The sequence below is a fragment of the Sorghum bicolor genome, chromosome 2 (genome assembly GCF_000003195.3).
Source record: "Sorghum bicolor cultivar BTx623 chromosome 2, Sorghum_bicolor_NCBIv3, whole genome shotgun sequence".
In the NCBI taxonomy this organism is placed as follows: domain Eukaryota; kingdom Viridiplantae; phylum Streptophyta; class Magnoliopsida; order Poales; family Poaceae; genus Sorghum; species Sorghum bicolor.
Genome location: NC_012871.2, coordinates 20,556,641 through 20,574,823, shown reverse-complemented (window position 1 = coordinate 20,574,823; position 18,183 = coordinate 20,556,641). Strand labels below are relative to the sequence as shown.

At 49.5% G+C, this 18,183-nt stretch overlaps 2 protein-coding genes across 3 annotated transcripts; both read right to left on the bottom strand.

Annotated features, from left to right (window-relative positions):
- On the bottom strand, positions 151-11,263 carry LOC8062554 (beta-amylase 2, chloroplastic). The gene is made up of 10 exons (XM_002459804.2): positions 10,556-11,263; positions 9,420-9,698; positions 9,251-9,328; positions 8,963-9,166; positions 8,703-8,897; positions 1,894-2,058; positions 1,512-1,772; positions 1,110-1,328; positions 681-900; positions 151-586 (listed from the first exon to the last, which is right to left on the bottom strand). Exons 1-10 carry the CDS (start codon positions 10,973-10,975, stop codon positions 558-560), a joined length of 2,070 nt encoding a protein of 689 aa, XP_002459849.2. The 5' UTR covers positions 10,976-11,263; the 3' UTR covers positions 151-557.
- Positions 15,407-17,366, bottom strand: LOC110432971 (5-amino-6-(5-phospho-D-ribitylamino)uracil phosphatase, chloroplastic-like). Of its 2 annotated transcripts, none has more exons than XM_021454359.1 (2): positions 17,179-17,366; positions 15,407-16,971 (listed from the first exon to the last, which is right to left on the bottom strand). In XM_021454359.1, exon 2 carries the CDS (start codon positions 16,834-16,836, stop codon positions 15,688-15,690), a length of 1,149 nt encoding a protein of 382 aa, XP_021310034.1. In that variant the 5' UTR covers positions 16,837-16,971; positions 17,179-17,366; the 3' UTR covers positions 15,407-15,687. The 2 variants fall into 2 exon arrangements, with proteins under 2 accessions (XP_021310034.1, XP_021310035.1); XM_021454360.1 differs by having other exon boundaries at positions 17,057-17,183.

Here is an 18,183-nt window from a genome sequence, read left to right as displayed (position 1 = left end):
ACCCGTACTCGTGTAACATAGCCAAACTCAGTCTGCATTGCTGAACATCAGTGCACGCCAGACAGTACGATCGAGACACTTATTCCCGTTTTGTCCCATGCGTATCCGCAGTCATTTGAACTTAAAATTTTGGATATTTGACACTCGAGATATGGAGATGGAGATGGGCAGAATGCCTTAGTTTTCAGATTTCACACCCAGATCTGCGTAGCCTAGCCCCATGGCCATGAGATGCAAGGCACATATGGAGTAGATTGTTTGCTCTTGGTGTGGAGCCGCCGGAGACAAAAGGATGTGAATTCACTATTTATCCGCAACTCAACTAAACCCACTGGTCTTCCTTCTTGAAGACTAGAGTATATGCAAATAGGCTTTACAAATTGAGCAGCAACCAGCGAGTTCTATATTTAACAGCTCAAAAATCAGCTGATACTACTCCCTAAAATAAAAAGGAAAAGGAGAGAAAAAATGTAAGCCATAAGGCCGGAGCCAATCAGTCACTTGTAAGGCCGGAGCCAATCAGTCACTTGTATATGTGTATGTAATATGCTACCAATCTATACTTGCAGATCAAGAACCGCCTCACCTGCAAACATGTAGCACGAGAAGGTCAACATGGGATTAACAGGCGCTAAAAGGGGGATAGCCGTCAGACTACTCCAGTGGCCGGTACATCTTACCATGCATTCTCTTGACGAAGCGCTCAAATTCAAAAAAGTTGGGTCTTTCAAACAGAACATTGCTAAGCCTTAGATAGGTGAAACCAAACAGATGCCGTCCATCTGGGTCATTCAGTGGTTTGGCATTCTCCAAAATCTTGTTGAATCCATCCCTATCATAGCAAGGTAGAGCGTTCTCACTAGCCACTTGTATACCAGCATCCCAAGCAGCATTTAGCACCTGAAAAACAATGCACCCAATTTATTAAACACTAACACATCATCAATCCGTTCCAGAAAAAAATATGGTGCTGTACTGAGTGCCAACTACTCATTCAGAGAAAACCTACCAAATAGTAACATGTGTTTGCTCACTAGGGAATACAAAACATCAGCTAGTATGCTGTTTCTAAGAAATGCAAAACATGCAACGGAACAATGGATCCATACCTGCCATACTAGGCCCTCTGGATCTGCAAATGCCTCAGGGTATACCTCATGTTGATCCATAGTGCGCAATTCAACACATGTAAAGTTCAAAGCAGCATCATATTTCTTCAATACTGCAGCAATTGGAGCATAGCCATCACGGTTACATGGGTTGTAAAATCCGGCGGTCAATTCAGCAGCATGACTGGCAGTTTTGTACCACCAGTGCACCCCAGAGACCTGTAAGTATCACAAAAGTGGTTAGTGCTATACAGTCATTTCTTGTGATTTGGATATAAATGATAAAGAATAAGTTTGTTCTGACACTTATAAGAGCAAGTTCCCAGAAACAAGAAAAAATGCCCACAATTCAACCATCAAAATACTGAAATTGGCTTTGGACAAATAACAAAGACAACTGACCTTAACAGCAATGTTTGAACCCTCAAAAGCCAACCTTGCTAACATCAGTACACGGTCTGCATGATCTACCAACGTCTGGGAGTACCAGCTGAGGAAAAACCGGCCATAGTAGCTATCATAATCTCCTCCATCACAAAAAAATCCAGTGAGATTTGGTTCAGAATTATAATGGCCAGCATTGTCAGGCCCTCTTGCCCATATGGTATGCCCTCGTGCTTCTGCAGCCTTTCTCAAACTTTTCTGTAAGTACCTGTCATAGCACTGGAGCAAAATACATTAGCAATTGTCTATTATATACCAATAGATAGGTATTGAGTCCTGAGACAGTGAAAATAATGCAACTAAGCAAGTGTAATACAAAGAACAAAGTGTGAGGATTTACCTGAAATTCTCCAATGCCAGGGTATTTCCAGCCATGTTTTGCTGGATAAGATGGATATCGCAGCTCTCCACAAGCCCCTAGTCCAATCTCAATTTCTGAGATAATCCCATCCTCAAAATACTCATCGAATTCTACTCGGAAGCTTCTCATGAAATCAAAATATACCTACGTTGATATATAGGAATGAAACAATTACACACAATTGACCATCCAACTTCCAACAAAAATGAATTGAAATGTTTGAACATAGAGAACAGGCATTGTTGTAGCATAACAAAATAGTCTCGTCATACACACACATCAAAGTACTAGACATGACAATGTATACATTCATGTGAAGCCACCCTCTGCTTCAGGTTCTAGTTATCGCCCAGACCAGCAGTAACAGAACTTGCTCAAGGAGACAAGTGGAAATCAATAGGATGATAAGCTGTGTGGATGCAGTGAAAATGTGAAATGACTGCGGCCCATTAGCCTTGTACTCCTAGCCTAACTTGTAATAGTACCACATTGTAACTTGTAGATGTACTGCAAGCCTTCCTGGCTATATAATGAACGTCACCCCCCCCCCCCCTAGTTAGGGTGTGCGGTGTTTCTCTACATGAGCCTCACCTTGCGATGCTCAAGCGTGTCCTGCGGTATGTCAAGGGCACCCTGTCCACCGGGTTTCACATCGGCACAGGTAGCATCACCAGCTTGACCGCCTACTCCGATGCTGATTGAGCTGGTTGTCTGTTTGAATAAGTCCTGAGCATCTAATTGTAGAAGGCAGCAGCCATTAGAGGCAAGCCACAGATTGCGGCATGGCCCAGGAGGTTGGGATGGCAACCTCTGATCACGAGTATGCCGGGATTAGCTGGTTCTTTTGTGTCCTTGTAACACAGCATGTAATTCCCTTATATAGTGAATACAATCAACAGAAAACGCTGCCGCTTGCAGCACCAAAGCTCCTGTGTCCAGATAGCGTGTGTGTGTTCTTCTTCCATCTCTTTTCAGAGTCCGGAATTCTAACACTTGGTACCGGAGCCTGTTTCTCACCGTCGCCATGTCGTCAAAATCTCCTGCCAAGAAGCCTGAGATTGGTGATGCCTTTGGTGATGGTGAGAAGAAGGTCTGGCCGTCACGTTCGCCGAAACGGGGACGTTCCCACAGCCGCCGTCGCTGACCGTCGCGCGCTGGATTGCGCGTCGTCGAGCGCGTCATCGAGTGGTCATCTGCGAACGTATCCTGGCTGATGCTCTCCCGGACTAATTACCCGGAGTGGGCCTTGGTCATGGAGGTGAACTTCTAGACTCTTCGAGTCTTGGACGCCGTCGACATCGGGATCGACGACGATCCGGACGAAGACGAATACCACGCTGATCGTCAGGCGATGGCAGGACTCCTGCGCTCAGTCCCATCTGAGCTCTGGAGCACTCTCGCCAGGAAAAGGACCGTGAAGGAGGCGTGGAACGCGGTCAAGATCCTGCGGATCGGCGACGAGCGCGCGCGCGTTGCTAGCGCGCAGCAGCTTCGCCGAGAATTCGGCATCCTCTTCTTCAAGGAAGGCGAGAGCGTCACCGAGTTCGGCATCCGCATCACGACGCTGGCCACCAACCTCCGCACCCTCGGCGACAACATCACCGACGCCGAAGTGGTAAAGAAGTTGTTGCAGGTGGTACCGGAACGGTTGGCCCAAGCAGCGGTGTCCCTCGAGATGTTCCTTGACCTGAACAAGGTGACAATCGAAGAGGTGATTGGTCGTCTCCGTGTGTTCGAGGAGCGCGCCAAGCCTGCACAGATCACGGACGCCATGGGGCGCCTGATGTTGTGCGAGGAAGACTGGGAAGCCCGCCGCAAGGAATGCCGCGAGCAGGAGAACTCCGGTGGCGGCTCGAACTCCAGCAACCGCGGCAAGCGTCAAGATCGCGGACGCAGACGGGGATCCACGTCGCGGAACGGCGAGAAGGCAAGAACACGTCCGCCGGGAACGGTGGTGGTGGGAAGCCACCGGCAGGCACCCTCTGCCTCAATTGCGGAAAGGGGGGCCATTGGGCAAAAGACTGTCGTGGCAAGAAGAAGAACTTGGCTCATGTCGCTGAAGCCCAAGAAGAAGAGCGAGCTCTGATGTATCTCGCGGCAGAGACAGAGGTAGTCACGTCGCCACGCTCGTGCCCACTTCCCACGTCGGCACAGCCTACCTTATCTTTGCAGGCTCCGATCCACATCCATGAGCGCAAGGTTCTCCATCTCAGCAGTGACGAGGAGAAGGAGGCGGTGGCCCCTTGCCGGTGGGTGCTTGATACCGGGGCGACGAACCACATGACGGGTTCGCGCCATCTCTTCGCCGAGCTTGACACCAGCGTCACTGGAACTGTGAGGTTCGGTGACGGATCGGTGGTCGACATCGAGGGGAAAGGGACCGTGCTCTTCGCCCTCAAATCCGGTGAACACCGCCGCCTCGACGGGGTCTACTACATACCGCGGCTCACGACAAACATTGTGAGTCTCGGGCAAATGGATGAGGAAGGCTTCAAGGTCGTCATCGAGGAAGGGATCCTACGTCTCTTCGACCTGCAGCGGCAACTACTCGCCAAGGTGCTGCGGTCACCAAACCGGCTCTACCTCCTCGACATGAACATCGCCGCTCCGGTGTGCCTCACTGCGCGCGTCAGGGATGTGGCGTGGTGTTGGCACGAGAGGTATGGCCACGTCAACTTCTAGGCACTTTGCAAGCTGGAACGCGGCAGCATGGTACGCGGACTGCCAGCGATCGATCATGTCGACCAAGTTTGCGAGGACTGCGTCCTGGCAAAACAAAAGAGGAAGTCGTTCCCCAAGGCCGCCAAGTACCGAGCTCAGGAGGAGCTCGAGCTGGTCCATGGAGACCTTTGTGGCCCGATCACGCCACACACACCGGCCGGAAACGCCTACTTCCTGCTGCTGATTGACGACATGAGCCGGTACATGTGGCTGACGCTGCTGCGTTCCAAGGCAGACCACAGACGCACCGGCGGCCATCATGACATTCCAGGCGCGAGTGGAACGTGAAACCGGCAAGAAGCTGAAGGTACTCCGGACCGACAATGGAGGTGAATTCACCTCTGTCATGTTTGGTGAATACTGTGCAGGAGAAGGGATACAGTGTCATCACTCGGCTCCATACACGCCACAACAAAATGGCGTGGTGGAACGCCGAAACCAGACGTGCACGAGGAGTGCCCGAACACTTCTGGCGGGAGGCAGTGCATACTGCTGTCTTTCACCTCAACCGGGCGCCCACCAGCGCGCTCGACGGCGAAACCCCTTACTAGGCGTGGTACGGGAAGAAGCCCTCCGTGTGTTCGGATGCGTGGCCCTCGGAAAACTCGACGATCGCGGGCGCAAGGTGGTCTTCATCGGCTACCAAGATGGGGCCAAGGCTTACCGCTTCTACGATCCAGTCGCCGAGCGCGTCCACGTCTCGCGCGACGCCGTCTTCGACGAGGGAGCGCGCTGGGACTGGGGAGGTGCCACAGACACCATCAGCGTGTACCCCTTCACCGTCGCGGAGGAGTACGAGCTACGGCGCCAACAAGTTGAGGGACCGGCCCCAGAGCCCGTCTCTCCCGAGGCGCGCACGCCAACTTCGTCGGCATTGACACCGCGCTCTGCGTCGGCCTCATCGGTGCCGTGCTCAGTGCCTCCGATGGCACCTAGCGCAACGGCGTCAGCACCCTCGACACCGCAGGCACCAGGGACTCGCATCGAGTTCGCAACGCCACTCACCACCGACCCCAACCTTGATGCTGACGATGACGAGGAAGCGGAGCACCGGTACCGGATGCTGGAAAACATCCTCGGCTCGGATGCAGCGCCTGGACTAGCGCACCGCGACGCTGTTGAAGCCGAGCTCCACACTGTCAGTCATGCGGTGAGTGTGGAGGAGCCCAGATCAATCAAGGAGGCTGAGGCGGATCCTAACTGGGTCGGTGCGATGGAGGAAATGAAATCAATCCGTGACAATCAGACCTGGTCGCTGGTTGAACTCCCTAAAGGGCACCGTGCCATCGGCTTGAAATGGGTGTACAAGGTGAAGCGTGATGAGAAGGGCAACATCGCCAAGTATAAGGCACGCCTCGTCGCCAAAGGGTACGTACAACGTCCCAGTGTTGATTTTGAAGAGGTGTTCGCCCCGGTTGCCCGACTCGAGTCCGTGAGACTGGTGCTCGCCATAGCTGCTCATTTCGGGTGGGGCGTTCATCATATGGACATCAAGTCGGCGTTCTTGAACGGTGAGCTCCAGGAAGAAGTCTACGTCCATCAACCCCCAGGTTTCGTCGACGGCAAGCACAAGAACAAGGTGTTGCGCCTCCACAAGGGACTCTACGGACTCCGCCAAGCGCCGAGGGCGTGGAACCATAAGCTCGACGCCGAGCTGTTGGGCCTCGGGTTCACGCGCTGCGTGGATGAACATGGGATGTACACCCGGGGAAGAGGAGCTGAGCGCCTGATTGTAGGCGTGTATGTTGATGACCTCATCATCACGGGTGGTGATGCCGACGCCGTCAAGAAGTTCAAGGCGCAGATGCTGCGCACATTTCGCATGAGCGATCTCGGGCTTCTGTCCTACTATCTGGGGCTCGAGGTCACTCAAGGTGGACATGGCATCATACTACGACAAAGTGCCTACGCCACCAAGATCCCCGAGAAGGCCGGGTTGGCTGACTGCAACGCCAGTGCCACGCCCATGGAGATGAAGCTCAAGCTCCACAAGGAAGGCACAACGACGGCCGTCGACGCCACAGAGTACCGCAGCCTCATCGAGAGCTTGAGGTACCTGTGCAACTCCAGACCAGATCTGGCCTATTCGGTCGGGTACCTCAGCAGGTTCATGGAGGCACCGAGACAAGAGCACCTCGCCGCTGTAACGCGTGTGCTACGCTATGTTGCAGGCACAGTGCATTGGGGTGTGCACTACCGCCTGGCTGGAAGGAGTGAAACGCCGCCCAGACTGGTGGGATACTCCGACAACGACTTAGCGGGCGACGTCAATGATCGGAAGAGCACGAGCGGGCTCATCTTCTTCCTCGCTGGTGGTCCGATTGCTTGGCAATCGTCAAAGCAAAAGGTGGTCGCCTTGTCTTCCTGTGAGGCCGAGTACATAGCGGCTGCAGCAGCCGCGTGTGAAGCAGTTTGGCTGGCAAGATTGCTAGCTGAACTCACAGGAGGTGTGGTTCACGCAACCAAGCTCATGGTGGACAACAAGTCCGCCATCGCCTTGATGAAAAACCCTGTGCATCACGACCGGAGCAAACATATTGACGTGAAGTTTCACTTCATCCGGGAGTGCTGCGACAAAAAGCTGATCGACGTCGAGTTCGTCGGCACCGAACTGCAACTAGGTGACATGCTTACGAAAGCACTTGGGCGCACTCGGTTCATTGAGCTCCGCGGACACATCGGCATGAAGAAATTAGTCTAGCAGCTCTAGGACTTAGGAGGAGAATGTTTGAAAAAGTCCTGAGCATCTAATTGTAGAAGGCCGCAGCCATAAGAGGCAAGCCACAGATTGCGGCATGGCCCAGGAGGTTGGGATGGCAACCTGTGATCACGAGTATGCCGGGATTAGCTGGTTCTTTTGTTTCCTTGTAACACGGCATGTAATTCCCTTATATAGTGAATACAATCAATAGAAAACGCTGCCACTTGCAGCACCAAAGCTCATGTGTCCAGATAGCGTGTGTGTGTTCTCCTTCCATCTCTTTTCAGAGTCCAGAATTCTAACACTGTCCAGACTCTCGGTGCTCCACTTCAGGCTACTATGTCTTCATCGGCGACAACTTAGTCTCTTGGTCCTCCAAACGACAGACTATGGTCTCTCGCTCGAGTGCGGAGGTTGAGTATCGTGTTGTTGCGCACGCTGTGGCTGAGACTTGTTGGCTTCGTCAGTTACTTCAGGAGCTCCATGCACCAATCTCATCGGCGACGATCGTCTACTGTGATAATGTCAGCGCTACCTACATGGCCCAGAATCCAGTTCATCATCGTCGCACGAAGCATATTGAGATAGATATTCACTTCATCCGTGAGAAGGTTGCTTTGGGACAGGTTTGGGTGCTCCATGTTCCATCGTCTCATCAGTTCGCGGACATTATGACCAAAGGGAGGTCCAGTCTTTGTGTTCGTGACAGTCCCGCTTAGACTAAGGGAGGGTGTTACAATATAATTATCACCGCCCATATTGGGCTTACGGCCCATTAGCCTTGTACTCCTAGCCTGACTTGTATTAGTACCACATTGTAACTTGTAAATGTACTGCAAGCCTTCTTGGCTATATAATGAAGGTCACCCCCTGGTTAGGGTGTGCAGTGTTTCTCTACAATGACTCCTGTGTCGCTTTGGGCTGCAAACTCTAGCACCTATGATGAATGTGCTTCTTCTGAGTACTGGTGGAACAGAGCCAATGATATGGTCGATGCACAATTGCAATGAGGCATAGATTTCCTCATTATCCTAGGGGCTTGGACACTTTGGAAACATAGGAATGAGGAATCAATGTGTCTTTGGTGACTTTGCTGGCAATATGGCTAAGCTGGCCTGCTACTTGCTGAGGAGGAGGCTCAGCTTTGGACAATATGGCTGGAGCGCGAGGGATCTCTTGTCGGGCAATGTTCCTAGTGACTATGTCATTCCAGGTTGTTTGTATTTGTAAGAAAAAGGCGTGTACTTAATTTTGTGAACCTATGGGTGTGCGTTGGTGTAATCCGGATTATTTACCCTTTCTCCTTTAAAATAATGATACACAATTCTCATGCGTGTTTGAGAAAAAAAAAAAGAAATGACTGTACCTCCACTGCTGTTCTGCCTTGCAGAACCCTTTCTTTATCAATTCCCCACGATAAGCACTCTGTATTACGTCTTCCTGCCCTGTCAGTAAAGTAGATATCCGGATTGCTCCTTCCAATCTCTATTACCCAATGTGGGAGAGGAATGGATATATCATCTCCAACATTGCCACCACATTCATGAAACGACATGACGACCTAACAAATTTAATTTGTTAGTGAGATGTTACCAAAGGGTGTATTGAGATGTTAAGCCATCTTACCTGCAACTTGAGCTTGAGTTCCCTGATCATCTGAAAGAGGCGCCTGTAGCCAGTCCAATTGTACTCCTGCGGCCTGTGCGCCTCGACGTTCCCCCACCAGCAATCGACCATGACCCCATCCACTCCCGCTGCCTTGAGCACCCGCAGCTGGCCCACCAACTCGTCCGCGTCCACCACCTCGCCGTTGCCATTCACCACCCCAAGCTGCGAAAAACACGCTTCTGATTGGTATATGGAACACGATCGCGCAGGTCCAATCGACAGGAAATGGAAGAGATGGGTACTCACCGGGAGCATGACGTAGACCGGCACGTAGGGCGTGCCGGCGAAGTCCCGCTCCGGCGGGCGCGGCGCCACATCGGGCACCTGCAGCGGCAGAAAAGTCCGACAAGTGAGAGACAGATGAGCGAGCCAAGCGGGCGTTTAAAGCGAAAGGATGCGGCGGGAGTCGCCTGACCTGCTTGGCGACGGGGCCGTCTTCGGCGGCGGGGTCCATGGGGACGGGGACGGCGAGGAGGTGCGAGGAGTTCCCGTCGGGGACGTCGTCAGCCGGGGGTCGCGAAGCCGCGGTGGCGCGCGGGGGCGAGACGAGGAGGGCGGACGCGGGCGCGGGGCGGTGGGAGATGGGGCGCGCGGCGACGGGCGCGATGCCGCGGAGGGGGAACGCCGCGGAGGCCGGGATCGCGAGCGGGGTGGCGGAGGGCGGCGCGGCGGCGACCATCACGGGACGGGCCGGCTGGAGGAACACAGGAGGAGGAGGAGGAGGAGGAGGAGGAGGAGCACGCGTCAGCATTTGATCCGGATCAGGTGGCACCGAATTTGGGAGGGCCCCGGGAGAAGGAGGAGGCGGTGGCCTGGCCGGTGGTGGAGCGCGTCCTCGGGAGGCGGGAACGGGGGAGGAAAAGAGAAACGGGAGAAACCCAGCAAGCAATGGAAAGCCGTGAGCTCCGTGACGGCCCCTGCGGCTTCGTCCCTTTTGCTTGCTTGTCCACTTCTGTTCTACTACTACTACTACCCTTTTCCCGTCCCTTTGCGTGCGAATTACGATGGCCGATGGACGGTCCAGAAAAACAACATAACGCGAATTTGATAACCTAAAAATAATACGGTGGTAATTCTTTTCTCTGCTTTTGCTATTTTCGCATAATACGGTATTCCAGGATTTTCACATAGTCCTGGCCGGGGTTCGAAAGGACCTTAACAGTTGACACCTAGGCAAGGGGATCAAACGTACAAATATTACGTGTATTATATTATTATATTTAATTTTTTAAAGGTTTAATTATTATTAAATTTGGTCGACCATTCTATTCCCCCTGCAGTTTTGAGCATTTATTTATTTACTTATCCACTCTTTTGAAACCACAGAGTTTCATTTCATTTATGACATCATAAGTACAGTAGAGTATAACTACTCGCACACTGAGCTGAGCTCACTCTTTCTTTTTTTTTTTCGCCGTCCCCCCTCTTCTCTTCCCAGTTCGCATCGCAGAGGTGCCAGTTGGTTCCCTTTCTTCCCAATTGAGAAACTGACAGACTCGGAAGGAAAGGAAAGAAGGAGAGCAGGCAGAGAGAGAGAGAGAGCAAAGCAACCTGTGCAGCCACGGCGGCGGAGGAGGAGGACGAAGAGGGGAAGGTGGTGCCGTCGGGGAGGACGACCCATCCGGCCTCCCTGGCGAGCGCGGCGATCACCTCGTTGATGTCGGCGCGCGCCCGCAGGCTGTAGTTGCCGTGCTGGCGCAGGCCCGCCAGGATCCGCCCCGTGATCGCGCGCCGCTGCCGCTCCCGCATCTTGGTCCGCTCCTTCTCCTCGCGCGCGCGCCGCCGGTTCGGGGTCCCTCCGGCCCTGCCGCCGCCGCCGCCGGGCGTCGACACGACGGTGGCGGCGGCCGGGCTCCGGGGGTCCATGTAGTACCCGTCGTCGTCCTCCTCCTCCTCGTCGCCGTCTTCCTCCTCCTCCTTGACCCCCATCTCCTCGTCCTCGTCGTCGTCGGCCGGCCCCGCCTGCTGCATCCCGCCGGATCTCGCGCCGCCGCCGCGGGTGGTGATGCGGAAGAGGGGAACAGGAACAAGGGGGAGGAGAGGAAGAGGACTAGGGTCGCTCGCGCGTGCGAGGCGTGCGGCGGCGTGCTGCTGCTGGACCTGGGACTGGGAGGGTGATATGGTTGGCACGGTGGCCGCGTGGGGGCGACACGTGTGGGAGGATGGACGGCCGCGATGGCCAGGAGGCACGCACGCTTGGAGCGCCTCCGCATCGGCGGGGCGCCTCGGCTCGCCTTGCGCGCTCGGCCCTCTGGGAAGGAACGGGGAAGAAGGGATTGGCACCGCACATGGGGCGCATGTGATTGGGCGTGCCGCGCGCTGCTACCGTTACCCTTTCCCATCCCAGTCCCAGTGGGCGCCGCGCACGGCACACACATGTCATGTGCACGCACGCGCCTCTCCCCTTGCCACGCGCTCCCATTGACCATTGGCAATTGCCATACGTGCAGGTGAAGGCGTGCATCACCAGCGGCTGCTTCTCAGATCTCCGGCTTCTTCTTCTTCTTCTTACTGGGTGACTGTGCAAGCAGGGGGCAAAAGAGCCAAAGATCATGAGGTTTTTGATGCTGCGTTTCAGACATGGGTTGCTTTGCTGGCATTTGCTTGTCTTGTGCAGCTACTCTACTCTATTAGATGTTACCGCTGAAGAATGTCAATCGTTTATTCAGACATTCAGAGCAAAGATTAGCAATGGACAAACGTCATGCCGCCTTTCCTTTCCTGCTACATTGGCGTCTCCACGGAACAAGCATTAGCTCTGGATGTACCATTCCACACGATGCAGATCAGATACAGGAGAAGCAGCATAACTGCTACCTGGTATAGTGATATGCACTGAGAAGCAAATGTATATGCCCAATGCACAAACGAATCGAACACAGCAGACAATTTGCAGACTGAAGGTACAGCTTCTGTTGTTCACATCTCCACGGCACGATGCCTCTTTTTTTTTTTCTGAAAAACATACCACTGCTCTATCAGACAATTCTCGAGGGTAGATGTTTTCCAAAGAAACTAATAGCTCCATGCATAGGTTGCAACATTCTGACTTGAACAGAGTGGATACTTATTTGTCACGAACTAAGGGTTTGTTTAGATCCAAAAACTTTTTGGATTTTGACACTGTAGCTATTTCGTTTTTATTTGACAAACATTGTCTAATCATAGAGTAACTAGGCTTAAAAGATTTGTCTCGTGATTTACAGGTAAACTGTACAATTAGTTTTTTTTTATCTATATTTAATGTTTCATGTATGTGCCGCAAGATTTGATGTGATGGAGAATCTTGTAAAGTTTTGGGGTGCATCTAAACAAACTCCTTAATTTTTTTGCAAAATTGCTACAGTAATTCTTTTGTTTGTATGTGATAAATATTGTCCAACCATAGACTAACTAGGCTCAAAAGATTTGTCTCGTAAATTTCGACCAAACTGTACAATTAGTTTTTATTTTCGTCTATATTTAATACTTCATGCATGTGTCTAAAGATTCGATGTGATGGAGAATCTTGAAAAATTTTAGGTTTTGGGATGGAAGTAAACAAGGCCTAAGCCAACGGTAAATCCTGAAACAAAGCAATTGTTCCAAAATACCAACAAGACAAAAGCGTGTGCTACATTTGATAGGAGCGGCAAGCAAAACTACACATGACAGAATATGCACCGATTATCGGATTCTTATTTTGCCACAGAAACCATGCCTTGCGCATCAGACATCGATCATTCCAGGAATGTCAGCGATTCATGTACGGGAATCAGATACTTCTTTCTTGCTGAGGCCTTGTTCAGTTCCTTACCAAAATGTTTTTTAGACACTGTAGTATTTTCGTTTGTTTGTGGTAATTATTGTCCAATTATGGACTAACTAGACTCATAAGATTCGTCTCGTAAATTTCGACCAAACTGTGCAATTAGTTTTTATTTTTGTTTATATTTAATACTCCATGCATGCGTCTAAAGATTCGATGTGACGGAGAATCTTGAAAAGTTTTTGGATTTTGGGTGGAAGTAAGGCCTTGTTTAGTTTCTAAAAAATTTTGCAAAATTTTTCAGATTCCCCGTCACATCGAATCTTTAGACGTATGCATGGAGTATTAAATATAGGCGAAAATAAAAACTAATTGTACAGTTTGCTCGAAATTGACGAGACGAATCTTTTGAGCCTAGTTAGTCTATGATTGGATAATATTTGTCAAATACAAACGAAAGTGCTATAGTGTCGTTTTCCCAAAAACTTTTGGAACTAAACAAGGGCTAAACAAGGCCTGAGCTGTTAGATTCACCAGGCAGTACTCTGCTGTAGCTAACTGGATGAATTTCAACAGCGAGTCAGTGAACAACTAGCCCAGCAACCGTGATGCTTTTGGCTGTGTTGCTTCTGCTTTAGGCCCTGTTTAGTTTCCTACCCAAAAAATTTTCATCTATCTCATCGAATCTTTAGACACATGCATGAAACATTAAATATAAATAAAAAAATAAACTAACTACACAGTTTGGTTGAAAATCGCGAGACGAATCTTTTAAGCCTAGTTAGTCTATGATTAGCCTTAATTGCTACAGTAATCCACATGTGTTAATGACAGATTAATTATGCTTAGGCCTTGTTTAGTTCCCAGAAAATTTTGCAAAATTTTTCACATTTTCCGTCACATCGAATCTTTAGACGCATGCATGAAGTATTAAATATAGACGAAAATAAAAACTAATTGCACAGTTTGGTTGAAATTGATGAGACGAATCTTTTAAGCCTAGTTAGTATATAATTGGATAATATTTGTCAAATACAAACGAAAGTGCTACAGTGTCGATTTCCCAAAAATTTTCGGAACTAAACAAGACCTTAATAGATTTGTCTTATTGTTTCCAGACGAGCTATGTAATTTATTTTTTTATTAGTTTCTAAAAACCGCTCTCGACATCCTTCCGATACATCCGATGTGACACCAAAATTTTTTCATCTTCATCCTAAACAGGGCCTTAGACTTTGAGCTTTGGTTGCTTTGGTTCCATTGGCATCCTTCAAGCTCTCGACAAGGAAATCTTTTTCATGCTGGACACTTGGACTGGACGATTGGCTAGCTGTTAGCCTCATCATTGCATTTGCCGTGTCAATGATGTGTTCGCACAAGTAACCACAATTCCTGAAAACGCCTAGGAGATAATGCAGGTCTTGTTTACTTCGCGAAAAGAAAATCTTTAGGTATCAAAAGAATGTTAGGAGAGCCTTTCAAATGCTAATAAAAAAACAAATTACATAGTCTACCAAGAAACTGTAAGAAGAATTTACTAAGTCTAATTAGAGCACTCACAATACAAAACTCTATCACAAAGTACAAGACAATTAATTACATATTATTTATGGTACTTTACTTATGTGGCAGCATATTTATTGAAGAAAGAGGTAGAAAAAATAAAACTCCAAGTCTTATTTGGACTCTAAATCCACATTGTTCGAGATAATAAATAACTTTAGACTCTATGACAGAGTATGCATTGTGAGTGCCCTTAATTTATCATTAGCACATGTGGGTTAATATAGCAATTATGGTCAATCATGGGCTAATTAGACTTAAAGGATTCGTCTCACAATTTACAACCAAACTGTGCAATTAGTTTTTTTTCTACATTTAATGCTTCATGCATATGACCAAAGATTTGATGAGATGGATGAAAAGTTGACTGGAGGGAACTAAACAAGTCCGGGCTCACCCAAAAACTTTTCACCTCATCCCATTGAATATTTGGACACATGCATAGATCATTAAATATAGTAAAAATAACTAATTGCATAATTTGTATTTATTTTACAAGACAAATCTTTTAAGCTTAATTAGTCCATGATTGGACACTAATTGCTATAGTTACACTTGTACTACAGTACCCAAAAATATTCCTTTTTAGGAACTAAACAAGTCCTAACTGTACCACTTCACAAGCCTTCACTCAGGATGCACTAGTGCATATCGCTGAATTCTAGCATATCATCACGTGCACAGGCAGCACGGGTGCACAGCAATATTTGACCAGGCTAATTTTAATTCAATTCAGTTGATCAACTCACCAGAGACCAAATCCAGCATCAGCATAACAGTCTATAGTCCTTATCCTGAGCTGACACCTTGTACCTTGGTGAGCTCTAAGTATCAAATCAAAAATAAATTCTCAGGCAACAACTTCTCAAAAATAAGATCTTAGGTCACATACATCTTCAGCTGTGGGATTGTTGTATGCAGAACTATCAATTCAATATAAAAATTTAGAAGAGAACTAAGATGCTTTAGTAACGAAAACTCCTAAAGAAAGCCATCATTCCAATAAAAAAACATCCACAAAGGTGATCAAAACTGTAATTCTTTCCATCAAATGCAGTTTCGATCACAATATTTGACGAGAAGACTGCAGAGAACAATATAAACAGCATCTGGAATACTGATTCTGAGACAGAAACCTTGTGGTGTTATACATTGTTTCAGCAACTGCAGTTTCAAGTGTCCTGATTCATATATTCAGTCCCCTGGTTTCTTTCTGAGTATATATACAGTGTGTGAGCTCTAAACAACATTTTTACATATCACATTCTACTGATTACAGAAGGGTGATAAGCCCTTCTTTCTGATCGCTACGACAGTTGACAATAATACATCTGTGCAGGAGAGGAATCAATCAAATGTACAATCTGGCCTCTTACCAGAATAAATCATCTACACCCACAGACGTCGATGGTGGGGGCACTTCCTCCTCCTCCATCTCTGGTTCAGGTTCCATGCCAAACTCCGGGGACTCTATATCAGCGAGGTTCTTCAAGTCAACGACAGATAGCTCGTCTAATTGTTTCACCACAAGGTCTGCGGCACTAAGCTCGTAGATTTTGTGCTTGCTTGCGACCGCGACACACTTCATACGGGCATCGTGTGCTGCTTCCACCGCCGAATTGGAGTTCCCAAACACGATGCACCTCTCGGGGATGAAACTGAGGAGCTGAGCAGCGTACAGAAACATTTCTGGGTCAGGCTTGCCCCGGTACACGTCTTCTGCTGCCACAACCGCATCAAAGAAGCTGCGCACACCAACAGCTTCAATGGCTTCCTCAATAACCTTCCGTGGGCGTGTGGTGGCCACAGCAATGGGGATCTTGTAATTGGCGAGCGTGCTCATGAACTCCCGGGAACCGTTCCTCATCTGGTGGTAGGAGCCGCCTCGGAGGCTGTTGTGAATCTCCTCCTTCCTCGAGGCCAATCTCCTAAGCTCCGAGGGGTCCCGAGACCAGCAGAGAACCTCAGAAATCGCCTGCTCATTCTTCATCCCTTCGACTCTCCGCAACACAAAAGCGGGAGGCGGCGACTTGCCCTCCTCCTGTGCCAGGGTCAACCATGCCTGCCTCTCCAATTCGGCATCATCCTCAACAATGACCCCCTCCCACTCGAAGATGACGCCGAGCCACCCGCAGCCCATGCGCTCGAGGCGGAGCAGCGGATTGTGCAGCTTGGGGTCATCTGCCCTGTTCTGCGGAGGCCACGACGGCTTGGGGCTGGTGACCCCAACATCCCCCATGTCGCCACCGTCCCCGGGGATCCCCCGGTACTCCCTGCGAGGGCTGGCCTCCTTTGTGATACCCATAGCCAGCGCCCTGACCGGCCAATCGGCGAGGCGCGGCGACGGCTGCTTGTTGACCCGGGACACGAGGCGGCGGCCGGCGAAGGCGGTGGGCAGGGGGCGGCAGGCGACGACATGGCGGAGGTGGTGGTGGTGGGAGGCGCCGGCGCCCCTGGACCTGTGGTCGAACAGGTGGGGGGCAATTATGGAGGTGCTCGCGCTGACCGTATCGACAACCATGACGGCCGCTGGATCCGGCGCCCTCCCCCACCTAGCTACGAAGAATCGAGATCCCGGAGCTCAAACCTGGCTGCCCTGCCCCCAAAATTATTGGGCCAATTTGCTCGAACCGTCTGCTCCCCTGCCGGAATCGGACTGCAAGAAGAAGTAACGAATTGCTCAGACTCCAATCCGACACATGAAAGGAGAGGCCAACAAGCAAACACAAGGGCACGGGTACCTAACTAACGCCAGGAACCAATCAATCGGCAGTTGAAGCTCAAGCCGAGCTCAATGATTGGGTGGGGGGGAAGAGAGGAAAGGGGAAGCGGACAAGGCAAGGAGATAAGGAGGAGGCGGTACCGGCGGCGATTCGGGGATCGGACGGCGGCGCAGGCGTCGGTCGCTGGGTCGCGGAGGAACGGGAGGTTTCTTCGGGAAGCCGCCAACCTTGTTTTAGCCTCGCGTTTCCTTCCCTTTTGTTTCCTTTTTCTTGTGGGTTTTTTTTTTTTCCTCCTCCCTTCCTCTCCTCGTGTCGCGCGCGTCGTTCGGGAGATTTTATGGTGAGCAGTGCTGCTGGAGCCGCCGCGGTTGTCCGTGCGACCGTGCCTCCGTGGAGGAGGAAGAAGGGGAGACGAATCTCCGCCGGATGCGTGACGCGTGGCGCCACGAGGAGCGTCTGATGGTGGTGGGTTGAAACGTGAGGAGGAGAAGGCCCGCGGCCTAGGAATCGTGCTCTTCGATTCTTATCTGCTAGCTCTATCGGAATTCTCTTCCTAGTCTCTCTCCTCTCTGCTAGGGCATTGTTTACTTTTAAATTTTTTTTAAAACAAATGTACTTTCATTTGTATTTAATAAATATTGTTCAATTATAAATTAACTAGGCTTAAAAAGATTCGTCTTACAAATTACAGATAAATTATGTAATTAGTTAACTTTTTATTTATATTTAATGTTCTATACAAGTGTCGCAAAATTCGATGTGACAGAAAATTAAAAAAAAAATTATAAAATTTTTTAGGAACTAAACAAGGTCTAGTTGACTCAGTTTTCATTTGGGTTCTATATAAGAGTATAAAAGCAATATATTTAATTTACTACTAATGTTGACATTATTATTTATTACGAAAACAACGTCAAAACTATTCTGCCTAGTTTTTTTTAATATATCTTCCTTCTACATGGTGCTACATTACTACTATTTTGAAATTGAACTTTTGTATAAAACTCAAAATTGGATTTTCTATAAATTTAAAATTAGGATATCTTTGCCAAAAAAATCTGTTTAACTGAATTAGGAAACTTCTAAAAGGTTGTAGTAGAATTTTATGTCATCTGGTTGTTTACAATTTTGCTTCACATAAAAAT

Excerpts from the sequence above, each read along its gene's own strand:
- LOC8062554 (XM_002459804.2), bottom strand. The coding sequence starts at position 10,975 with ATGCAGCAGGCGGGGCCGGCCGACGACGACGAGGACGAGGAGATGGGG. Across the intron at positions 1,773-1,893 it reads CTGGCATTGGAGAATTTCAG|TGCTATGACAGGTACTTACA; the intron begins GTAAATCCTCAC and ends ATTTTGCTCCAG. Across the intron at positions 901-1,109 it reads CAGAGGGCCTAGTATGGCAG|GTGCTAAATGCTGCTTGGGA; the intron begins GTATGGATCCAT and ends ATTGTTTTTCAG.
- LOC110432971 (XM_021454359.1), bottom strand. The coding sequence starts at position 16,836 with ATGGTTGTCGATACGGTCAGCGCGAGCACCTCCATAATTGCCCCCCAC.